The sequence below is a fragment of the Sylvia atricapilla genome, chromosome 3 (assembly GCF_009819655.1).
Source record: "Sylvia atricapilla isolate bSylAtr1 chromosome 3, bSylAtr1.pri, whole genome shotgun sequence".
Classification (NCBI taxonomy): domain Eukaryota; kingdom Metazoa; phylum Chordata; class Aves; order Passeriformes; family Sylviidae; genus Sylvia; species Sylvia atricapilla.
In genome coordinates, this window is record NC_089142.1 from 83721749 (window position 1) to 83745093 (window position 23345).

The window sequence follows — 23345 nt, forward strand, 5'->3', positions numbered from 1 at the left end:
CTCAGGATTTCAAGACCTTATCAACCACTTATTTTGCACTCACATCTCCAGTATTGGTAAGAGAAACAGATGTAATTTGGAGTATAGTTTTTAGAAAGAATCAATATTTTAGCCTGACATGAATACATGTAAAAGTTGACTGTTCCTCTGAGAGGAACTTGCAGTCAAGAAGGCAATCACAGTCCCATGGAAAGACATATCTACTTCTTATTTTCCTTCAACAAAGACACGAGTCTAAGTGAAGATAATTTTATACCAACATGGGATTAGTTCATTTCAGGCAAAGATGTCAAATATTCATTTTAAAAAATAGGATTTGGCTGAGATAAAAAATAGCTGCAAAACTGGACCATGTTAGCAAAAGATTTGTTTTGTTTCATCCAAATGAGAGAGGAGTACAACATTCAAAAACACAGAGAACACAGAGATGAGGGTACTGTTGTTTTTATCCCTGTATGCTCTAGTCTGGTTAATGAAAATTACCAAATGTAGGCATTGTAACTGTCTGCCTAAACCTGATGGTGAGTCAAACCCAGACACAGTACTTCAGTTTAATCCTTCCTTTTCCTTGAAAAGCCTGGAAATCAGCAACAGAAGGCATTCAGAGGTAGACTAAAAATATCAATGTAATGCTAAGACGAAGGACAGACAGATAAAAAAGAAATCCTTTGCATCCAGCAGGAGCATCTTCACCATTACACTATGAGAGTAAAGCAGAAAAACTGTACCACCTCCGCTTCACCACCATCTGTTAATATTGGTTAAAATCCAACTCTATCTTCTCTGTTTGTTGTTGCTGTTAAAATTATCTAAAGTGAAAACAAGTTGTTTGTTTTCATGGCAACCCTCCCCAGGTTCCCAGGTTTTCAATCTGAGCTTTTTTTTTTTTTCTTTTAATTACAGGAACTAACCCAAAAAGTTAGGTCTTCGCATTTTCCTGGTTCAATTTTCCCCTCTTCATTTAGAAGTCTCTACTACCATATCGAAAATTTAGCCAACAATTTTAAGTGAGGGCCTTCATTCAGCACATGAGCCACTGAATGATGATGTCTCTTCCATTCTACATTCAACTATTTTTAAGCATTAAGAGTATGGCTTTTTTAGATCATACTGCGTTTCAATATTTTTCAGTAAAAAAAATGAGTGTTCCAGTACTATATGTAATTATACACTGTATGAAATTACAATGCTCTGTTCTTTATAGAGCTGTCCTAACATTTGTAGCATTTGGCAATTATATAGCATTTTATATCTTTATGTAACATACTATACTAGAGAAAAAATATTGATATTATAGATATTAAAGTACATATTTATTTTTATGTGATAGTTATCAAACTGCCATTACAATTAAAGTACTTTTTGAGCTGAAGTAACTTCAGCATTTCTGCAAATCATACCTGAATATAAAATGAAACATATTTAGCTTTCTTTGACTGAAAAAGTCTATATTTCTATCAGTCTATATTTCTGATCATAAAGGCAAGAGACATAAATTGAACATAAAAAATGCTATCAGACCCAAAGAAATCACCTAAAATTTGATGGCAGTGAACTCTGGAAGTTTCATGACCAGGTCTTTTTATCTGTTTAAAGAAGATAGTTACAGACAGTGCTAGGACACTCTATGTCCATAGACTTCAAGAATAAAGACTGGCATTATGCCAGCTGACTGCACATCAGTCAGAGCAAGAAGTTAGGCAAAATGCAATTCTTTAATCCACATGAAAATTGTTCCTGCAGACACAGCTTTGAGAACTTCCAGAGTACTGATGTTTTGAATCAAGATTTTGAAGTATACCCAAAGAAGGCAGCTATCTTTACTTTAGGGATGTACCTTTATTTGCTCAAGGCTAAGGCTTTGAAAATAACAAAAAAAGCAAAAAAGTGTGGTTTGAACATGGCAAAAAGATATTTGAACTGGGCAGTCTATCAGCAATTTCACCTGCACTGTGCATACTTATGCAAGTGCTCCTTTTGACTGTTAGAAGGCTTTCACTATCAAAATGTAAAAGGAAAAAGTGCACAAAGATTCCTGATATCTTTCTCTCCCTTTCGTGGTTTCACCCTTTTAGTGCTCCCACTGCTGGAGGCAGACAAAAAAAATGAGTTTTATCTATTACACTGAGATGTCTTTGAGAACGAGTAAAGATTTAATCATTCTCCAGACCTGCAGGCGGAACCCAGGTTTTCTGCTCATCAATACCCTGCCCTTTCAGGCACTGAAAGGACGTGTCAAGCTCTCCTTCACCAACACATCTAGAGTGCATTGTAAAGCATTTGAGTCACACTGTTTGTTAAGAGATTAAATATAAACTTTAGAAAAATGTGTGTCAGCAGTGCTGCTACAAAGGACTGAGTAACTCTCTTGCTTGATGTGACAAACAGAGAATTCAGAATGCCTCTGAATTTGTAAAATCGATTTTGTTTTGGTTCGCACAAATAAAAGATGGGTGGGGGCTGACCCATATAAGCCGATGACTTGAATTTTGTCCAAAGAAAGCAAGCAAATCATACGGAAAACTGACTCAGGGAAAATGAAAGATGTAAGATTTTTATAATTCTGAGCTTCCCCATGGCTTCCAGGGTTCATGGCCATCAAATTTTAGGTGATTTCTTTGGGTCTGATAACATTTTTTATGTTCAATTTATGTCTCTTGCCTTTATGATCAGAAATATAGACTGATAGAAATATAGACTTTTTCAGTCAAAGAAAGCTAAATATGTTTCATTTTATATTCAGGTATGATTTGCAGAAATGCTGAAGTTACTTCAGCTCAAAAAGTACTTTAATTGTAATGGCAGTTTGATAACTATCATATAAAAATTCACTGAATGCTGAGCATACCTGGCTTCTGGATATGCAATATATCAATTTGCAGACTGTCTTTTCAGTCCCACAACCAGTATCTAGGTCATTCTTTGCTAGGAATTAGAACCATCATCACATGGTTTAAGAGGGCTCTTTAGCACTAAATTATTCTTCCATATGTGACGAATGGGTTTTATCAGCAGAAATTGCAGTAAAAGCAACGAAAGTATTCACGTGGAGAATATTCATACCTGATTTCTTCTGATTTAAGTATTCAAACGAAAATGGAAGTTTTTCTCTCTTCTTTATCTCTGCTTAAAGAGCACTCTTTTTCTCTGGAAGAGTGCTTTTCAAAAGCAAGAGTGTTTGGTGCATAAGTCAAGCTACTCTGCTTTTGAACAGAGACAAGGTCAAGCTTTGGTAAGTATGTGGTCTGTTATGGTTTGGTTCCTATCCTCACTCTCTCCACTCTCTTCAGATGTGAATGGCATACAATACATTTATGCCTTTTGATAATGGAGAAAGACATTTGATTAGCAAAATCCTTTACCAAGTATGATCTTTTCCCTCTTGTACCACATTTCTCCAGGGAGGGTGGTTTGACACCAGGGGTCACCATAAACATGTGACCTCCAGAAAAACACAGTTTACTTCTAGTGATGACAAAACCAAGGGTATGGTAGGCAAACTTCTTATGAATGAAGAATCCAACTGATTGTCTGAAGATCCAGTACCAATCTTAAGAAATTGATTGTGGTTTGAAAGTCTTGCATTAATCTACAGGTTATGCACTGATCAGTCTTTTCACAGTAACCTATGTAAGTAGTGAACAAAAACCCCACCAAAACCAGTTTCCAGTGTTCTTGATCTTTGCCAATAAGTGGAAAAAGCTAAACTCACTTGCAGGAAATTTTTGTGCGATCCACCACCATGGTCCACTGCTGCTGATTTGTTGAAACCTCAATGTAGTAGCTGTAGCTCCGATCATCACAGTCCCAAAGCAGCAACCTAGGTATGAAGCAGTTGTTGAGTAGTAAGTTAAACACCAAACCAACCTTCAAATTTTTCTTGCCTTTTATTTTCTCCACTTCATCCTTTCTAACATAACTGTTTCTTTCAGAATGTACCTTTAACACTCAACAAAGTCTTTTCTGTTTTTCCATCTCAGACCATGTGTCTCTATTCTTAATATCCTGAAGCCAATAATAGACTTACAGGCTTAGAATAACTAACTTATGAACATTAATCTATTACATTCATCCCATTATTTTTAATTTATTTGCCACGTGGCACTGCCTTCTTTAGATATGATGAAAAGATCGGTTTCAAAAAGTCAGTTTAGGAGAGGACAGAAAAAAAAAGAATTAGGTGATTAAAAAATTATGCTGCCTTCTTAATTGTATTTTCTTGGTTTTGGCAAATAGATCAGAAATATATTTAAAAAAAAAGAAAATAGGAATTCCCAGTCCTGGTTCATCAGAAGAGGAAAAAAAGCAATAAATTATTAAACAAATAGCTAAAAAGGCAGAAGAAAAAGAAAGACAATAGGTCTAACAAACAGGCATTCCTTCAGGAAGAGCACTAGGTGAAACTGAATAGCCTTTGATTTCCACACTTGCCTTACAGATAAGATCTAAAGCATCAGGATGGCATTTAGCTCAAGTGTTATCAAAACCCACATCTGCCAAATTCTTTACTTTTCTTTATATGGGCATTATCTCCCTGTTGTAAAAGATATTTGGCCCAGAACTGGACACCGTACTCGAGGTGCAGTCTCCCAACACCAAGTACAGAGGGAAACAACCTAGTTCAACCTTTTCTTTTCAGGTTTTGAAATCCCAGTGTTAAAAGTGGAATTAGGTCTAGTGGCCAAGCAGATTCAAAACAAATTCCCTAGATGCTGACTCTAGCTCATTAATATTATCAGAAATAATATGCTGTCAAAAGTAGCTTTAAGAAGCTAAATTAAAACACTCTGAACAGAAGTCTTTTAGCCCATATGAATACTGTCTATTTGCAAATTTAAAAATTCAGAGTTGACTTAGTAAAAAAAGAGTAAAGAGTTGTCTGTGGCACCATGACAGACTTTAAAAAAAATGCCACACCCTGAAACATAACCACCCAACTTCAACACCTCTTCTTCATCTAATTAGCACCATTCTGCTTTTCTACAGCTGAAAGGCCTCCAAAGACACAGAATGAAATGCATTTTCTTAACAAGTTTATTGATTACAATCCTCTATTTGGTAACTACTACTAATCAATAGGTCCTGAATTGATTTAACATTTATATTATATTTAAACAAAGTATTCTAAAATATAAAAAGAGGAAAAATAAAAAAAGAATCATAAATTTGTTTTCCTTCAACAAGGCTATAAAAATGTAGCTAATTATGCTTTTCAACAGAATCCTTTTTATCATGGTGACTCATTGCTGTTTCCTTGATCTATGCTTTCAAAGTTATGATCAAGAGTTTGAATATCAGAAGCAAACTGGTGACTATAATTTCAACTAACAATACTGTAATTAAAACAGAGCTGGGTTGGTTTTAAAGCAAAAGGCTAACAGGACATATTTGTTCCTTTCAAAAATATGTAATTGCTCTCTCCCAAATCAACCCAATCTCATTAAATAGGCTTAAAAATCACATGGTTTAGAATTACTACAAACCAAACAACGAGTGAATTAAAGTCAGCAGCATCTTTCCCAAGGTGACTTGGCATGAATGCTAAATGGAGATTTCTGTTTCTTTGATATTTCTGAAGGAAAATAGAAAGTTATTTCTTCTCTAGTAGCTTCTTAGGAGAGATTCAGGATGTAGAATGACAATAAAACTTATTTGGAATTTACTATGCTTGAAATGCCTTTCTGGATAAGCAGTGAAAAACTTTCAGGTGACAACCAGAATATTCACCAGTGCACACTGAGCACAAAGGCCACTTTTTATGCCAGGCACAACAATCTTTGCAACACATTACAGGCAAATTACCATGGTGAACTTTTTTAGCAAAGCTATATTTTGCTAAGATGAATATTAAATGACAGGAAGGAGAATATTCCACTTAAAAAGTCAGAACTATACCCATTGGAAATGCATCTGTTTATAACAAAATTGCCCATGTTCTTAGGACTTTCCATATTGAAATAAAAAGCTAAATTAGCTCATTAGTGTATCTTGCCCTCAGGAATGAGAAAGAAAAATAGAGTGAAGATTTATTCAGCTTACACCCTGCAACACTGAGATTTAAACATATTTCTTTTTTCAGCATCTGGAGTCTAAGTCTGTGAGTCATTTAATACAACATTGCTGTTTACATCACATGTTCACAATGCCTCACTTTATAAAATAAAAGCTTTTCAAATATGGATAAAAGTTCACATTACAGGCATAGGAAAGTGATTATATTGGCTACCTGGTAGAAAACTAAAAAGCCACAGTACTCTTTAAAACAGTATGTCCATAAATGTCATGTGCTGCCCTGTGACTGAATGTTCTGCCTTTCTAAAAACATTTTTTGCTGTCTGTGCTTTTTATTTTTAGACTTCTGCAAAAAATATTGTCACTGTTTAGTTCAGACTGCTGTATAACTACATATACTCAAGGTGTTAGCAGAATACCAAAGAACATTAGTCGTGCACCTGACAGGATGACACTTGCTTCCTGAGTACTGTAAGTCACTACAGAGAACATACAGATAAGTATTTGACAGTACTGCATTCATCAGCCACTTGCATACTTGTAGAAACCCAAAAGACAGAAATTAAAACATGAGGTGGCAACACATCTTGAATGAGAAAGAAAAAGAAAAAGAAAGAAACACTTCCACATGGAAGGAGGTTTTTTATACAATTGTTGCTGCATTTTTACCTCTGGTTGTCTTTAAACCCCTTCAATTTTCTGCAGATATTAATGTTTCAGTAGTTACCCTGCAAGAAACCAGTCCTTCTTCCCACAAAGATGCGACAAAGGAGAGAAAATTTCTGCATATTTTCTAAGTGTTCCTATGATCATTCATTCTGAGTCATGATCTTACTCTCGAGTCAGGCAAGCACAGAAAATGAGTAGCAAAGAAAGTAAAGCTTCATAAGTGGAAGTGGTATAGAAAATCAGAAAGCATAAGAGATGTATATGATATTGGTATAAGCAAACAGAAAACACTTTCAAGTTCACTGATGCTGTTTGTTAATTTAAGGATTACTCTGAACATGAAAAGCTATCATTTTCATACTAGCATTAAAGTCTTCAAAAATATTAAAGTTGGATAAGTAGCTCATGTACTTTTCTAAAGACAAGAAGTATTTTATGTAGTCTAACACAAAAATCACTATGGCATAGAATTCCATCCCTATCACATACACTCTAACAAATCCTTTTTTTTTCTTTTTTAATTTATAAGAAAAATCAGCCAAAGACTGTAGTATAACAGTACTATATTTCTATTCCAGATAAATGCAGAGAGAATTAGACAGAAAGTTATTGCGATATGGCAGCTGCTCCAATATTCACGATTTATCCATTTAAAAATATGTTACACACACCAGTTGCTGTCTTTCTGTTCCTAATTAAATACTATAGTTTTCTGTCAATAATATGGGCCTTCTCAGGGACTACAAGGAGAAAGGTATTTTGTGTCCAGACAGGCAACTATGTGGAAAAACATCTAAACTAACATTTACTCTGTTAAGTGTTCCAAGTATCTTTTAAGCTGTTCTGAGAACTAATAAAAGAAAAAAAAACTCTTAAATATTTATTAAAATTTCATAGTTTAGTAACAATTGTTAAAAAGACCCAAAACAACATAGAATCATAGAACAATTTGGATTGAAGGGGATGGGTTGAAATCTCCATGTTTTCCATGTCTTCTCTATTAGAAAATAGTATCAAGCTGTGATTGTCATTACACTTCTTTCAGAATTTCTGAGTAAATTTTGATGCCGAAGTCAAGAGCTCCAAATTTATATACAAACAGATGAAGAAGTATTCAATATAAACAAAGTTTCAACGTGGTTTCCCATGGAATTCCTGAGTCAAACTGAATAGATGTCATTAGTTGCCTGTGTGCCTTCCCAGAAATGAGGGCTAGAAACATATGGACCTGGGGTAACAGGAATTGAGCAAAACAATGGAAAGAGATTATTGTTCTGTACTTGTTAGATCATGCCCGGCATACTGAATCCCTTTTTGAATCCAAATAGAACATTGATACATCTCAGCAGTTCCAGCAGAGGACCATTAAAATTTTCATGAGGTTGAAGCATACGCTCTGTGCAGGAGACTGGGGAAGCTGGCTCTTGTAGCCTAAGGAAGCTTGGGGCTGGGGAGGAACCTAACACTTGTCAATATCTCAGGATATGGCAGGCTACCCAGTGAAGTTGTGGAATTTCCTGCCTTGGAAATTTTTAAGACCTGAGTGCATAAAGCCTTGACTGGGATGGGTTTTTTTCATAACTGACCCTCCTCTGAGAAACAACCTGATGCTAGATGTTTCTCCCTCAAGCCCCTTCCAACCTGAAGGGTGCTTAAGACTCTTAGACACTGGAATGACTTTGGCAGAAAGCACGCATACAATATATATTCCTGAAACATTAATTTCTCTGCATTTCTAAGGCATATTTGAACACCAATAGTTCTTCTGTTTTTTTCATACTCAGAATTTAGTTGCCATGGTAACATGTCTCGGAGGCTCTCTCGAGTGATATTCCCATTTCTATAGACTAAAAGCAGCTACTACCTTTTTTCAAAGGTTTATATATTTACCCTCTCTGAAATAAATATATTCAATGGCACATTTGTGTTTCTGAACTAAAAGGCTACATACTTTAATTCCTAATTATTCACTTAAAATCCAAACCCATGGGTATAATGACTCAGTTTCTGAGGGCAGCAGAATTCATGTCATTCTGCAGTAATGGTGTACTGCCAGCCTAAAGCAAATGCTCCTAGATTTCTTTCCTATTAGGTGGGAGCACGAGATCAAGAGAGTTTTCAAACAAGCAAACAGAAGGAAAACACAGAAGTGAATACAGTTCAATCAGTTGTGGCAGACATTCTGTTAACAAAAAAACTCTCTTGCTTCCATTAAGATTAAATAGTAAGACGTTTTGCTGTCATCTATGTTTATATATGATTGGATTTCTGTACCAAACAGAGATTTCCTGGTGCTGAATAAAGATGGTGTCACCATCTTTAGCTCTGCTTAATATAGAACTTGTTCCAGACCCTTGATAAAGCTGTAGATGCCACAGAGCAAAACTTTATTTCCCCACTCCAAGGGGCAGCTTCCCTTGGCTGCCCATGACCTGCAATACAAGGCTGCAACTCAAAGCAGTTGCTCTTCTAGGCAGTACACAAAAAGGGAAAAATGACATGCTGCTAGCATTTCTGCCTCTAGGCAATGCGGTATCTTCTGTCAGAAGATACCTCAGACTATGATGTTAATTATTGTTATTTTTGTAAAGTAAGCTATTAATCTTGTTTGTACTATACATGCAGGGAAACTGACAAAGAAAGATGAGATTCTGAACCTGCACCTATACAGTTCCATACCACATAAATCACTAACTGCCTATGAATTTTGAATTATGTAATGTTTGGGGCTTTTTTTTTTTTTTTAATTTGCTCGACACACTTGCTGATTACATAGTTATAATTTCTTGGCAACCAGAAGTTTATTTCACCTAACACAGTATTTAATAAAGAAACTTATTAAAAATATTCTGCACCAGAATAAACAATAGCATAGCATTTATTATAGGAAAGTCAGGTTTTTTCACTAGAAAAGATGGTACAATGCATCAATTGAAGGATAACAGAAAACAGTAAGATAGAAGAAAGAGAAACTGAGAAACTACGCATTTCAGCTAGCATATTGCACTCTTACTCTTTTTTATGGCCAAAGCCTTAACTGCTTCTTAAGTTTGACATGTCATGAAAATGATGGAATTACACTTTCATTTATCTGTTTAAAGAAATCTGAGTACTGCTTGGTTTTCCACTTGAGATGCAATATTTAATAGAATATTAACAACACCAAACTCAGATGAGTGTGGGAATTTGCCAACCACACTTACTTGTTTCACACAGTGAGAACAATGCTGGACTCGCATTATACATAACATCTACAGGTTGCATATGCACAAAACACTACTTTTGTTGGGTTAGGGATTTGCCTGGATGTGTGATGTCAAACTTTATCTTTAAAGTTTTACAGTCATCATAACAATGCCATAGGCCAAAACCAAAACAGAAATTAGCAGATATAAAAGAGCTTTCAAGTCTCACTTGGCAGCTTTTTACAGGGGGCTCACAGAAATACATACCTATTACATGGTCCCTGTTGCAAGCCAGTACCCACCTGGGATTTCAGTCTTTGATCACTGGTACTCTGAACTTCAGAAATCTTTATTCCACTGTCACAGAGCATACCAATTAAATCTCTGACTACATAGTCTAAATTTACAAAGACCATGATGCCATTAAGACAAGGGTTTGTATGCCGGATTGTATGAAACTAACACCCCAAATATTTATAGTCAGAGAATATGAAGTTGGTTGGAATATTTGCCTTTTCACCTGTGAAAAATCCCACTCTCCTACTTCCTAAATCTCTACATCAGCCAAAATTTTTATCTTCATATGCATATGCACATTTATAAAAGAAACAGCCCAGTGAACTTCAGTCCAAATCTGAAGATATTCATTAATCCAGCCTTGTAAATCAATATGCAGGTTACTGTACCTTCATTACACCCTCCCTGTTTAAATAAGAACTAGCACTAATAGTATAGTGAAAAGGAAGTCTGGCTGACTTGACATGATGATTTTCTTCAAGAAAATTGTTTTCAGAATGAAGTGGATAATAGTAACTGCACCTATTTAACCATAAGTGAGACTGCAATTAAATTCTATTTTAAACTAAGTATATAACTTTAATCTTATAATTTGACTGCTATTACTATTATGCCTCTGAAAACTAATATTTTCTGGAATTGCACTTGTGTGTCTTGACGTATAATTCACACATTTAATTTTTAACATGCCTGTTATACTGAAGTAAGGAGCAAAATGACAACTACTGAACTAGTCCCCTAATTAATGTCATTTTCAAATGTCATACATTCTAAAGAAAATAACTGCTCAGCAAAAAATTTCACTTTGGCCCCTAATTTAGAGAAAAATAAATCCTCTTACCGTATTGATCCAATCATGTAGGGCTGTGCCAGCTGCACTACAATAGCTCCGCTCCCAAGCTGGTGGCACGTGTATCCAGAATCCCAATCATAGTTTTTTGTGTCTCCATTCAACAAGGCATTGCGACTGCGACTCACACCCTCAATCACACTGGCACAGTCTGCAATTGTTGCAACATTTTCAGTGGGAACTGTGAATTAAAAACACAAAGATGACAGACATAGAGTCAGAAAACAGTTCAGATGCCAATGGTCTTTATTTCTGGAGAAGAACGGGTAAAAAAAAAATGAAAAAAACATGATCAACAGAAGGAAATTTAACTCACAAAACATGAACTATGAACAAGTGATAAACAAGTGGTACAGACAGTTTTTATAGCACTGATTCCAGAATAGCTTGGTAAATTAACAGATGAATTTCAGTACTGGTGATATGAAAGCACTCTTTTAACACAGTTGGGAAAAAATTCCTTGTACGGCAAAACTTTGGAAAATCTGAAATAATTTCTTCCTGTTTTCATGATGAAACCTCCCTCTAATACAACATCTGAAAATGGCTGAAACATAGCTATGAGAAATTTCAGAGCTAACTATATGAGTCTTCAGCATGCAAAAAACATAGAGAATTTTCCATGAAGAGCTAGGATTCTGTGATTTCACTGTGCTACTTGTATCAGAAGCATAAACTTAAGAAAGCCACTAACCAACCAAAACACCTTAAAGAACACAGGGGAAAAAACTGCAAATTCAATGCCAACTAGTAATCCAAGGGAGTGGAAAAGCAACCAGTTCTGGAAAAGCTACTGCATTATCAAATATACTATCATCACTGTCTGCTCATAAAAAATTACTAAAACCACCACTTTACTCTTCTAGAAATCTCCTGATTCCCCTATTACTGAAAAGAGGCACTAAACAATTCCCAGATTCTTACAGGGAAGCAGGTGTTAGACATTAGAAGTAGTTCACTGGGAACAATCTGAATAAAGCAAAAGCTAACAATGCAAACTAAGAGTACTGGGCAAAAGCTAACAATGCAAACTAAGAGTACTGGCATTGAATTAAAATTTCCCTTGACTTTTTTTTTTTCTTCCTCTCCTCCCCAGGAGTAAGGGAACTTACTTGTGTATTTATGCTATACAGGCTTTAAATCATCTTCTACATGAAGCTGTTTTGTTTTGTTTCAATAGGAAGAGGAAGCTATTGCAATCTTGGTAAAAAAGAAAATGAGTAAAAGAGAGAGTCAAAATCAATGCTCATGTTGAGGCTCCATGGCATATTCTAGACACACTCCTAGCTAAGTGATTAACTGAATGTAGTGCAGCTCAGCTCTTGCAATGTTTTGCCTGCATGCCCTCCAAGCACCATCCTGCTCCTTCTCACATTTAGATTTCTGCACCAACCCATGACCCTCCTAAGAAGATGGGAGAAGACGGGTAAGATGATGTTACCCAGATAAGTCAAAAAGTCCTTAAAAACCATACAGAATCTGTCTTGGTGTGTTTTTAATATAATTCTGTGGTCTTCCCTACAACAGCTAATTAGAAATTGACTCTGACTAACTGAAGTGTGCAGAACGTGCCATCCTGTTCCTTTTCTCTAGGGGGTCCGCCGCTCCCAATTTTGAACGTTCATTATCATCTTTTATACACGCTTGATAAATTTATTAAAAGTACCATCTGGTGGAGACTCTGCTCTGTGCTGTATTTTCAAGTCTTTTGGTTGCCTTCCTTTTTCCCATTAGAATTTCTGCTTCAATTCAGGTCACTTATTTACAAATACAAAATGTCAAAACCAAGAATCTTGTTTCTACTTCTGTTTCTTTCTTTTTTTTTTTTTTTTTTTTTTTTTTTTTTTTTTTTTTTTTTAAATCCAACAGCTATCCAGCTCTTAAAGTAACCAATATTGTCAGAGAAAAGAGAGGATTACACACACAAAAATTGGTGCAGTTTTTCTTTCCTACTGTTCATACAACAGTTTTGGGCTGAAAAGCCTGATTTGCTTTTATGGAACAGAAAAGACATGTGTTAGCAAAGCAAACACATTCTGTAAGCAAACAAAAGGAGAAGATGATTGAGGTTACAGGACAATGGCATCAAACATTTATTAAAACTTACTTTCTTGTCTCCTTGTCCTATGCTGCAGTATGGAATGATGAAGAACTGGTAGTACATTTAATTCCAGCAATAGTATTTTTATAAAGGATTGCAATTCTCAAGACATGGCCTAAGGGTCATCTATACTGACTATATTTAAAGATAAGACAGATATGTTATTCAACTGTCTTTAGGGATCTTCCAAGATAAAAATGCAACAGAAGTGTGCTGTAGCCTCAGTTATATTTCTTTATCAATCCTAAAGCTTGTTTCTCTTAATTTGTCTTTTTAGCATACTTGATTTTTCATAAGAATTTTTTTCCCCCTGAAGCATTCTGAAAAAAAAGTGCATGCTGCAATTGCCAATTAGCATCCATATCTGAGTGTAGACTACTTCCTTTCATCTCTTATTCTGGACAGGTCAGCTTTTGCTTTCTGTCCATCCACTGTGACTTCACTACGATGAGGGTGGGTGGGGAAATGAAATAAAATCAGGAACACAGGAAAGAAGAGAACAAAGTAGGTATTTGTACTGGTTCACAGAATCAGCCATTAACAAGCCTTAAATAAATTATGAAAATAAACATACAGGGAGACAGCAGACCTACTACATAGTCTTATTTTATAGGAAAGCAGCAATTTAAAGCATTATAGACTGTTGAATATATTTATACTGCACTCTAGGCAATAGTCAAAAGTTCTCTGGTCATGTGTCATCACTGCAACAAAACTGTTCATTTTAGTGAATTCTCTTAAGACACCTAAAAAACTAGCATTGTGAAGAAACTACAAACAAGAAATTAAACTAGAAGAAACAAATTTTTGTTTTAGTTAGTATGAAGGAGTAATTTTCCTCTCATGATTACATCTGTTAAATGTTCAGCTTCCAATCACTCCATTTTTAACTTAAGATTGCATTCCCTCTCTACTTGAACATCTATCTACTAAGCTAACAAAAGTTTCCTTCTGGGTGGCTGGAAAATAGCGAGACTAAAGAAAGAAAATTAAGGATTGCAAGGAGTATTTCAGAGTTTGATCATATTGTATTAAAGAATTAAAAGGGTATAAGGCATTTTGCTCTCATTTCCCACATGCCAAAAGATGTGTTAATTCTAATCTTTATTCAATATATGATTTAGTCCTTGTGTATTTGCTACATGGTAGAAAAAATATGAAATCTACAGACTTTTCAGTTAATTAAAAGTACAGCCACATGTCCTGTCTTTCATTCCACATACTCTTTCTATTTTCTTGAGTTGAAACTTGCTGATGAAATGACTACATTCAATTTGAATCTTCAATCAAATTATTCAAAGAAATCAGGAGCTCAAAAAAGATCAATTTCAAAAAAGTATCAATAGTATTTTCACCTGTTGCAGTGAAAAGCTTTCTGCAAGCCATATTTAGCTGGAAAAGAAACCTCACTAATACGTATTTTTGTCCAAGCACCAGAAATTGTATTAGAAAAACTTCAGAGAAGGATGATTTTTTCACTTAATACTTGCTATGGCTCACGATTCCTAATTCAATAAATTAGAACAAAACCATTCAAGTCACTAGAACTGGCCATACTTTTGCCAACTAATTGGCTGCTACAGAGCTCTTTCATTAAAAATTATGTCTGCAGAAGAATTTCAGCAATATCAGTCATTTTAGGAAGTGTGTATCCCTTTTTGTAGGGCTGGAAAAACACAGAAAAGGATAAAAAAGAAGAACTGAGACCATAGGAACATACCTCTCTTGCAACTGACAATGTGGCTATCCTTTCCTGCAGAAAGGGGAAAAAAATCCCTGCAGTATGTAGATTGTCTTCAACTTTTCATAATTTCCTAAAGCTATGGCTGCAGCAGAGCTGACTTACACTGCTGGGTTAGCCTGCATTGTTTTGGAAAAATGTGAATCTCTTTTAAAAGAGAAAAAAAAATTGAAAGCTTTGTGTGGAGTCAACATTAAACTAGACAAAAAACAGCATCTCTCACTGTTTCCTTGGGGAGAGACAAAGCAATCTGTTACAAAGCTGAACCACACACTAAGAAGTTGATATGACTGGTTTCTCCCTGTTCCACATTCAATTCTGTCTGTTCTATTTCTTTTTTTTCCTAAATCACTGCCAGAGTAAAAGACAAGTGAATATTTATTAGTATTGTTTTATCCCTTTTAAAACAAGTTCTCCTAAGGCATTGAATAGCACCCAAATGAAGGTTCACGATTCCTAAGAACGGAACAGTATTCCCTAGAGGGTGACCAAGGCCATTCCAGTGTTTTACATCTATCTTCTGCTCTTCAGTCATTATTCACTGTTCTCTTTCGTGTGCAATGTACCAGTTACAACACAGTCTGAACAGACTGAGACAGACTACAGACCAACACTGCTATGTGGAAAAGCCATCCCAATTGCACTTCTAATGACCTTCACCAGGCTCAAAATCAGAAGGTTGGTCAAGCCCACATAACCTTTGACTGCCCCTCAGCACTGAGTAGTGGTTAAAGGACTGAGGTTATCAAACTTTTTTCCATTTGAGGCATAAAAGAGGAATTTTTTCCCTCTATTAAGGTGGGAAAAAACCCCCAGAAACCTAAAGAGGCCTTGGACAGAAGCAGTCCTTTAATTGCTGTTGCAACTTCTTTCCACTGGGCAGATTAGAACATTTTACAATACATCGATGACACCAAGTACTGCTTCCAAAGGAGTATGCCTCTTACTTGTGAAAATACTCTTTTGCTTTGGATTCTAGATTAAATGGTTAAAGACCATTCAGAATTTCATAGGCAGAACTTCATTATAAACAAGCATTGTGTGAGATTAAAGAATATTTGCATCCTTGTTAAATGAAAGAGTTATGTTAATATAATGAATTTAATATGAAAAACTGTTTATTTACACATTTAGAGATAATACTATGCCAAAAAGAAAAATACATCTCAACCCTAACATCTGCGTTAGGGAAATAATTTCATATGATTACATTCCTTTCTGTCACCTCATTCCACAAGACAACAAACTGTAAACCAACACTTAAACACCAGATACCAGTGCTATAAAGAGCATTTTCTGTTTCTTTTGCTTCAAAACTGCTACTCAGCTACCATTGAGTCAGGTCAGTACCACATCCAGTATCGTACAAAGTGACTGTATAAATCATCTTCCACATTCACTTTTAATTCTACTATGTCAAGTTAATAATTTTTCATTAAAACCTTGTACACAAAACTGAAACAACATAAAACTGTTGTAATCATGAAACAGCACTTAGGTTTTATTATTTATCAGCATTCTAATATTTACTGTACAGTGACAGCCATTACACAGACATTATATATCAGTAGTAATATATCTGATAAATTCTGCTCTCACATATACAACTCTCTGATCAAGCTAAGTACCTTTCACAAAAATGAAATAAATAATCACTCAAGTCTCCACATAACATCTCTAACCAAATACCTCCGAGTACTCATTTCTTTGGAACGAGTTTTCAAATGACAAAGTCTTCACATACTATCTTCAGTGCTGTTTTGGTAGAAGTAGTGGTCACATTGGTTTTTTGAAAGGACTTTATGGCCTTCGAGGGCTGACCAATACTTCATTTTTAATAAAACAGGGTAGAGAAACAGCAGCTGTGTTTGTTCTAACTTAAATTAATACTGTATTTAATATCATATGGGATAAGCAGTGAACCCAATTAACTGCTTTTCAAGGGTTTAAGATGCAAGTTTCTCTACTCAGTCAAGCCTAAAAGCAATCTACTCTGATTACTGCACTTTCATATATTTAGTTGATTTTTCCTAACTGCTTTCAATTCTCTTTATTGTATCTGGTCACTTCAGAAACAGAAACAACCATTACATATCCTCATCAGAGCAATAAAATAAATCTGTGCCAACCCATTGGTACTCATAGCGAGTTTTTACACCAGTGGACCTTGGACAGATAGTCCACTTGATCACAGGAGCCATACAATATGGTGCCTTATGGTAATCATCAGAGGTATGAAAAAAACCCCATTAAATGGATATAATACCTCTTTGCTGGATCAAAGTAGTTGAGAATATTTATGAATAGACATACTGACGGCCAACAGACATACTTTGGCCAATACTGATGGCCAAAAATTCTGATGGAACAGTCATAGGTGCCCCTGCTCCATTTCACAACTGGTCTGGCCTCAAGAAGTCCCCTAATCTTTTCATTTTTTTCATTTCATAAACTCTGCTGGCTCATGTATACAACTGCTGGTGCCTCACTAACAGTTGGAAGTCTATCCACATCCCACTTTCAATTAACTACTCCCGAAATTCTTACTTTTAATTTTCTATCAATTGTATTAACTAATATTCCTTAAATATGAAAAGCTGTAGAAACCTACAGGCTTCTCTTTCCTTATTGTTGATAACTTCAAATGAGTTTCATGTACAACAGCTTGACTGACCCACACTGAAAAACAGCAAAGCTGCCCTTGATTAAAAATCACCATTAACACCAGAAACCCTCACTATTATGCTGCCTAAACCCTATTCACCTGTAAGATTCTACAAAAACATTCTCACAAACAGAATTTTTAATAAAGCCATATACAGTTTCCATCCCCTAGATTACCCTTGAAACTTAAGAAATGTTAAAATAGATTAAATAGTTTGTCTCACCAGAATGATCACTCAACCAGAAAGAATACTTGAGTCTATAAAAGACGAGTCACTTACAGTATAAGTTCACTTACACTAACATGCTCATATTCACTACTTTTAATCAAACAAACTTTGTGTTAGCACTCAAAAAAATTATTTAAGTCCCAAACTCAGCATTTACTAAATTATTTGATCATCTGAAATAAAATACATACAAATATTTGTACTCACTAACTGATTTTGTATGAAGTTTCTAAAAATTCACAGCCGGCAGTGCTAACTGTGAAATTTAGTTCAAAGGTTTGATCAAATCTGAGATACTTTGTTTCTCTGCTAACTAGCTTACTGAAGAGATGTTTTCTTTTAAGACAGTTCTTCCTTAATGCTTATTCTATTTTGTAATCAATAGCAATTGCAACACTGCTTGTAGACTACCTAAAACAAAGGGCAGGCTTTTGACTTGCCTTTGTATAATGCACAAGAAATAGGCTGAAGGACTTTGGTCTTGGTTTTTCACAGCTAAATATTACAGTTCTCTCAGAAAAATATTTAAAGTGAATATGTCTTACCAAAAATCTTCCTTCTCATGATGGGTATATATTTAAACCAGCATGAACTTTGAGAATTTTGCTGAAATTGTTGGTTTTATGGCATTAGTAATAAACTATGGGAAATCCACCTAGTCAACTAATAAATTCTCTCCAATGAACTTCAGGATCTGACTTCTGTGAGTTTATACAGAAGAAAGCACAGAAACCACCCCATTTGAACTGTTAAAAAAAAAAATCGATATCACATTTTATCATTCAGTACTGTTGTCTGTTGGGGATTTCTACCTTAAGTAACATAAAGGTGCTTAAATCAGTGTTGTATAAGCTGCCCAGAGCTAAGAGAGCTCCATCAGTGTGGTGTTCTGAGAATAACAGCAGCATTGCCGATAAAATGTTCTGCCACGGCTAAGCATGTCTATGACTCTTTGGGGGGAAATCAACACATGAGAACTTACTCTCAACAGTTGTAACCAGACTGTATAAGAGGCCCTAAATGTCCAAATCCATCATCACTACAATAAATAGCTGTGCTTAGTCCATTCTTGTAAGAGAATTCAGGCTAACCTACTGGGAAGGCATGAGCAACCGTACTGTGACATGCAAAGAAAAATCACATTGCCAGCACTGACTGACTCAGCTACCAGTGGCTTTGTCAGCATGGCTGATTTGATTATGAGCATTCCTGCAGCATCATTAATTAATCCACAGCACTGGAATATCATAGAAGTTCTAAGGGCTAGCCAACCAATTCTATCCTTTCAATGCTGTTTAACTCCATTTAGAGATTTCTGGATGGAAACAGAAGTAGAGTGCAGTAACGGCCAGCTTTAAAAGACAAGTGTTTATAACAGTTCATGAGAAAGGAAAATGGTGTTATCTCTTACCTATCAGACCTTTCTCAAGAGTAAACGATTTGTTCGTGAACATGCATTCAAATGCCACAATATGGAAAACTTTGTTCACTGTGTTGTGGGTCCCAACAATTCGAATATACCTATAGGGAAACAAAAAAAGGTAAACAGCACTAGTTAAACATGACCAACTTCTGTGCACTTAAATATAATTGATTCAGTTAGATTATAATGTACAGATCCATAAGAACTGAGTAACTTAAAAAAAAAGTAAAAAAAAAAAATAGAGTAAAAAAGAGTATCAATTTCATAGCAGGTTTGCATCTAGTCAGGATGCTGGGTCCAGTGCAATTTAAGAGGAAAAAAAAGGAATCTTTAAAGAGATGTGGAATCTTCAAAATGTTTCTGGATTAATCTGCCAAGAAAAGCAAAATTAGGGACCTTCTGTTTCAGAAATGGTCTGTTAATGCAAATATGTGCTCATGGAGGTTTTAAATAATAATAATAGCAATAATAATAACAACAAGTACAACACTAATAATAATCATCCTTTACTCAACAATTTTCAGCACTGTGAAATATTTCATACAACCAGGACAAGCCCAAAAAAGGAGTCAGGCTTTTCTTCAAAAGCCAAAAATTAATTCCATTTTATTAAGACTGTTTCTAATTCTAACACTGGATGTACAGGATATCAATCTCTCTTGGTGTACCTTTTATTAATAATGAAAAAACCCTCATTCAAATATTATGAAACAAAGTTTCTCTGGGTTTCATTCCTGGTGGTATAACTTACATTTCTACACTCCACTTGCAAATCAAATATTGCTGCTCTCAAACACTGCGACCTATTCACCTGCTGCATTATCCTGGAGACTTCACCTTCCATAAACAACCACTAACCTTGATTCAGGCTGATTCTGCATTTTCTGAAGAGTTCCAACAGTTCTTACTATAAATTTTGAAAAATCTCAAAAGGGCTATTGTACACCTCACAATAAGTGCTGAACAAGCAGCCAGAAAACTACCTAACCCAAACACCAATTACTTCACAAGATGGGTTACCCACACTTGCAGAAAGCTTTGTATGAATTTAACTCGTTTCAATTAACAACTATCAGAATGGATGAATCTTAAGCAATAGATTAGGCTTATTATTGCTTAGAATCAGGCAATCTTTGGCCTGTCTTTCATTTACATGGTATAATTATGGCCATTCACCAACAGCATTATTCTGGCTTGTGTTCGTCATCAAATCAAGCTGAGAAACACATATTATATTTTCTGAGATTTTATTTTTAAACAATAAGACAACCATCATAGCTATTTACTGTGCTAATGCTCAACCTCCAAATTTAATTTAGAAATTATTTTAATAATCATAACTTGGAACAAAGAATTATCTGTTATTGCCTAATTAATAGCAACTCACAGCTCAATCATTACAGTACCAAATGTCCTGAAAGTCACTCTATGTAGAAAAAAATAAAGCTGCAAAAGTGGAGAAAATATTTATTGTCACAAAGAAGATGAATCTGTGTTTCAAGAGTAAAGCTGAACTCAGCCCTTACTCTGTAACAGTGCCAAATGCCTGCAAAAAACATCACAGGAATCTTGGTGGAGAGTCAGGCAAATAGGAAGTGCTTCCCCAGACCTGCCCACGTGAACCAGCTGACTTTCTTTTTATGAACTCACAACCACAGTTTGAACCCCACACAATGTCCAAAATTCAACAACGGTAACTGATCTTGTGCCCTCCAGCCACAGAAGCACAGAATTCAATTAAACACAGGTATAATTTAGAAACATTTTGAAGTGCACACAGAGGCTGGCTTGCCATGGAGACTCCCTTGTCTCTCCCAGGCAAGGAAAGTATTGATTGAGCTGTGCTGCTTGGAAAAATGCACCAGGCAAACCAACAGAGTGTTACTAATGGAGATGTACTTTGACATCCTTCAGTTACGCTACCTTGCCTTAAAGAGCTTAGAGAATAAACAAAGTAACAAGATTAATAGGAACACAAGAAACTGCTTCATAATTAGCTTTAAAAGCTAATTTACTTAGATTTTTTGTGTTATAAAATTGTATCATTAGAGCAAACTTCTTGATTGTTTGTTCAGAGCAATTAGAAGTTGTTCATATCCCTGTCAGCCAAAAGCAGGTTCATATAACACAAAGTTATCTATGAATCTTTGTGTGATTGCAGAGTAAAAGAATCACTGCAATGCCTAGCCTAGCTCCACTGTTGATGAACTTCAGACTCAACTGGTAAGGTGGGAAGACAGAAAAAGAACCCTGAATCATTCTTTGAAGAAAAGACCTTGATCAATTTGTGGGGTTTAAATGAACTTCCCTAGAACACAAATGGGAATGCAACATGAAAATTTTGCCCTTACTTTTATTTTCTGGCCCTTTTTGAGAATAATGGATACTGATAATACGTAAGTGCTCTAAGAGTTTCACTTACATGCCACAGACTTCTGTAGCCACAAAGAGTCAAGCTACACATGACCCTAAAATTGTCACAATAGGAATATCAGAAAAATCTTGTTGGTGGGTTTTTTTTTTCCCACTGCCAAGAAAATTGTTTTGACTAGAGGGAAACAGCATGTTCTACTGGATCTTGGAAGAATTTTAAACTACTGACTACCTGGGTTAATTAGGCATCTACATGGCAACATCTCTCATTCATGTCCCATTTTTCTCCAAGCAATTCTTCTCTTTTATATGAAATTATTATATTGATACTCTGTTGCGACTACATATGTGAACAACTAAATTATGTTTTACTTCTGCTCTTTACATTTGTAAAGTTGACACATATAATTCAGGCAACAGCTGTTGCAGATCACACCACTGATTCTGCTATGGATACACTGGAGGACTATAAACACCAAGCTCAGCTGCCTACATCATCACAACAGTGTTCAGGACATATGTGTTAAAACATGAAAATACGCATACTCGAGGAGTCATATTAATCCATCATTATAATAAAGGCAGTAAGATACAGACAAATTCTAAAATATATTAAGCACAGATTCCAATCCCTTGAAAACATTGAGACAGAAGACTAAATAAGAGGAGGGAATACAAATTAACAATTATTTTGCACTGATATCCACTCTCCAGTTACTATCAAAGCAACCTAGACTAGCAACAGCAAACTCCAAGAACTAAATCTAATATGTTTAAAATGTGCTCTTATGAAATTGGCATTCAATTTTCCTTTGTGAAGCATCTGGTATGAGACACCAGAGCTAGAATTGCTATATACTTTATACCTCCTCTAACTGCTTAGAACCACTAATATTCACATTCCAATCACCACCACAAAGATGCATGAGGCACAGCCCAACACACAAGGGCATTAGGAGACATTGTGTTTGTTTTTTAGTGTGTTTTCCTTTAGAAAAGGAAACAGTGTTATTCAACACCATCTACACTCCATTTATTGACAACTCCCTGAAAGGAATAATCCTTCAGACTCACACAGCTGAATCAACAGACCTGTGGCAGGAAGAGAGAAAAAACAAGGAAGAAAAATCTATTGCCAGCATTAAATCATGTGGGAGAACACCGGACATAAATAAATACATAAAATAAAGAATTAAGCCAGAACAAACATGAAAAGCGTATCTGTCTTTTGACAGAAGACAAGTTTTCCTACATTTAGACAGGACAGTCTAATAAAGTCTATTTTATATCAAAGGAAATCCCTGCTACAAATATTGAAAACAACAGTGACAAATCAAATAAAACACTTACACAAGACAAAATCATTGAACTCCGGTAGGAAACGTACATCTAACACCCACAAAGCCTGGACAGTAACAAACATTTTCACCTTGGAAACACAACTGACAGTGAAGCAGTTTGAAAACACAACACATTTCACTTTGTAATCGGCCAGAATGTGTATGCAAGTATTTTCTGATGGGGTATTCAAGTGACTAAAAATATTGGTACATAACACCTATATAGGACATGTAATTGTTTGTGTACCACAAGTACACAGTATGTCAACCAATCAACCAATGCTTCTCAAAGGATATAATCAAATTAACACTTATGTGCTTTGGAACATAAGTAACACTTGCCCAATGGGGTAATATGTCTTGTATTCCATACATAATGATCTGTAAGAATAATAAGTTTATAATTGCTTTGTTCTTTTTTAATGGTTTCCAATTCTTTATTTATTTAAATCAGAAAAAA

General features: G+C 35.4%; 1 protein-coding gene across 2 annotated transcripts in view; it reads right to left on the minus strand.

Moving 5' to 3' along the window:
- BTBD9 (BTB domain containing 9) overlaps positions 1-23345 on the minus strand; it is a 115019-nt gene that overhangs the window by 27071 nt on the left and 64603 nt on the right. The window contains exons 8-11 of one of the 2 annotated variants that reach the window (XM_066316020.1): positions 19161-19270; positions 11005-11194; positions 3713-3820; positions 443-1400 (exon numbers count right to left, since the gene is read on the minus strand). In XM_066316020.1, the coding sequence (XP_066172117.1) occupies positions 1379-1400; positions 3713-3820; positions 11005-11194; positions 19161-19270 (430 nt within the window). In that variant the 3' untranslated portion in view covers positions 443-1378. Of the gene's footprint in view, positions 1-442; positions 1401-3712; positions 3821-11004; positions 11195-19160; positions 19271-23345 lie in introns of those variants that run through there. The other variant, XM_066316018.1, reaches the window with a different exon arrangement.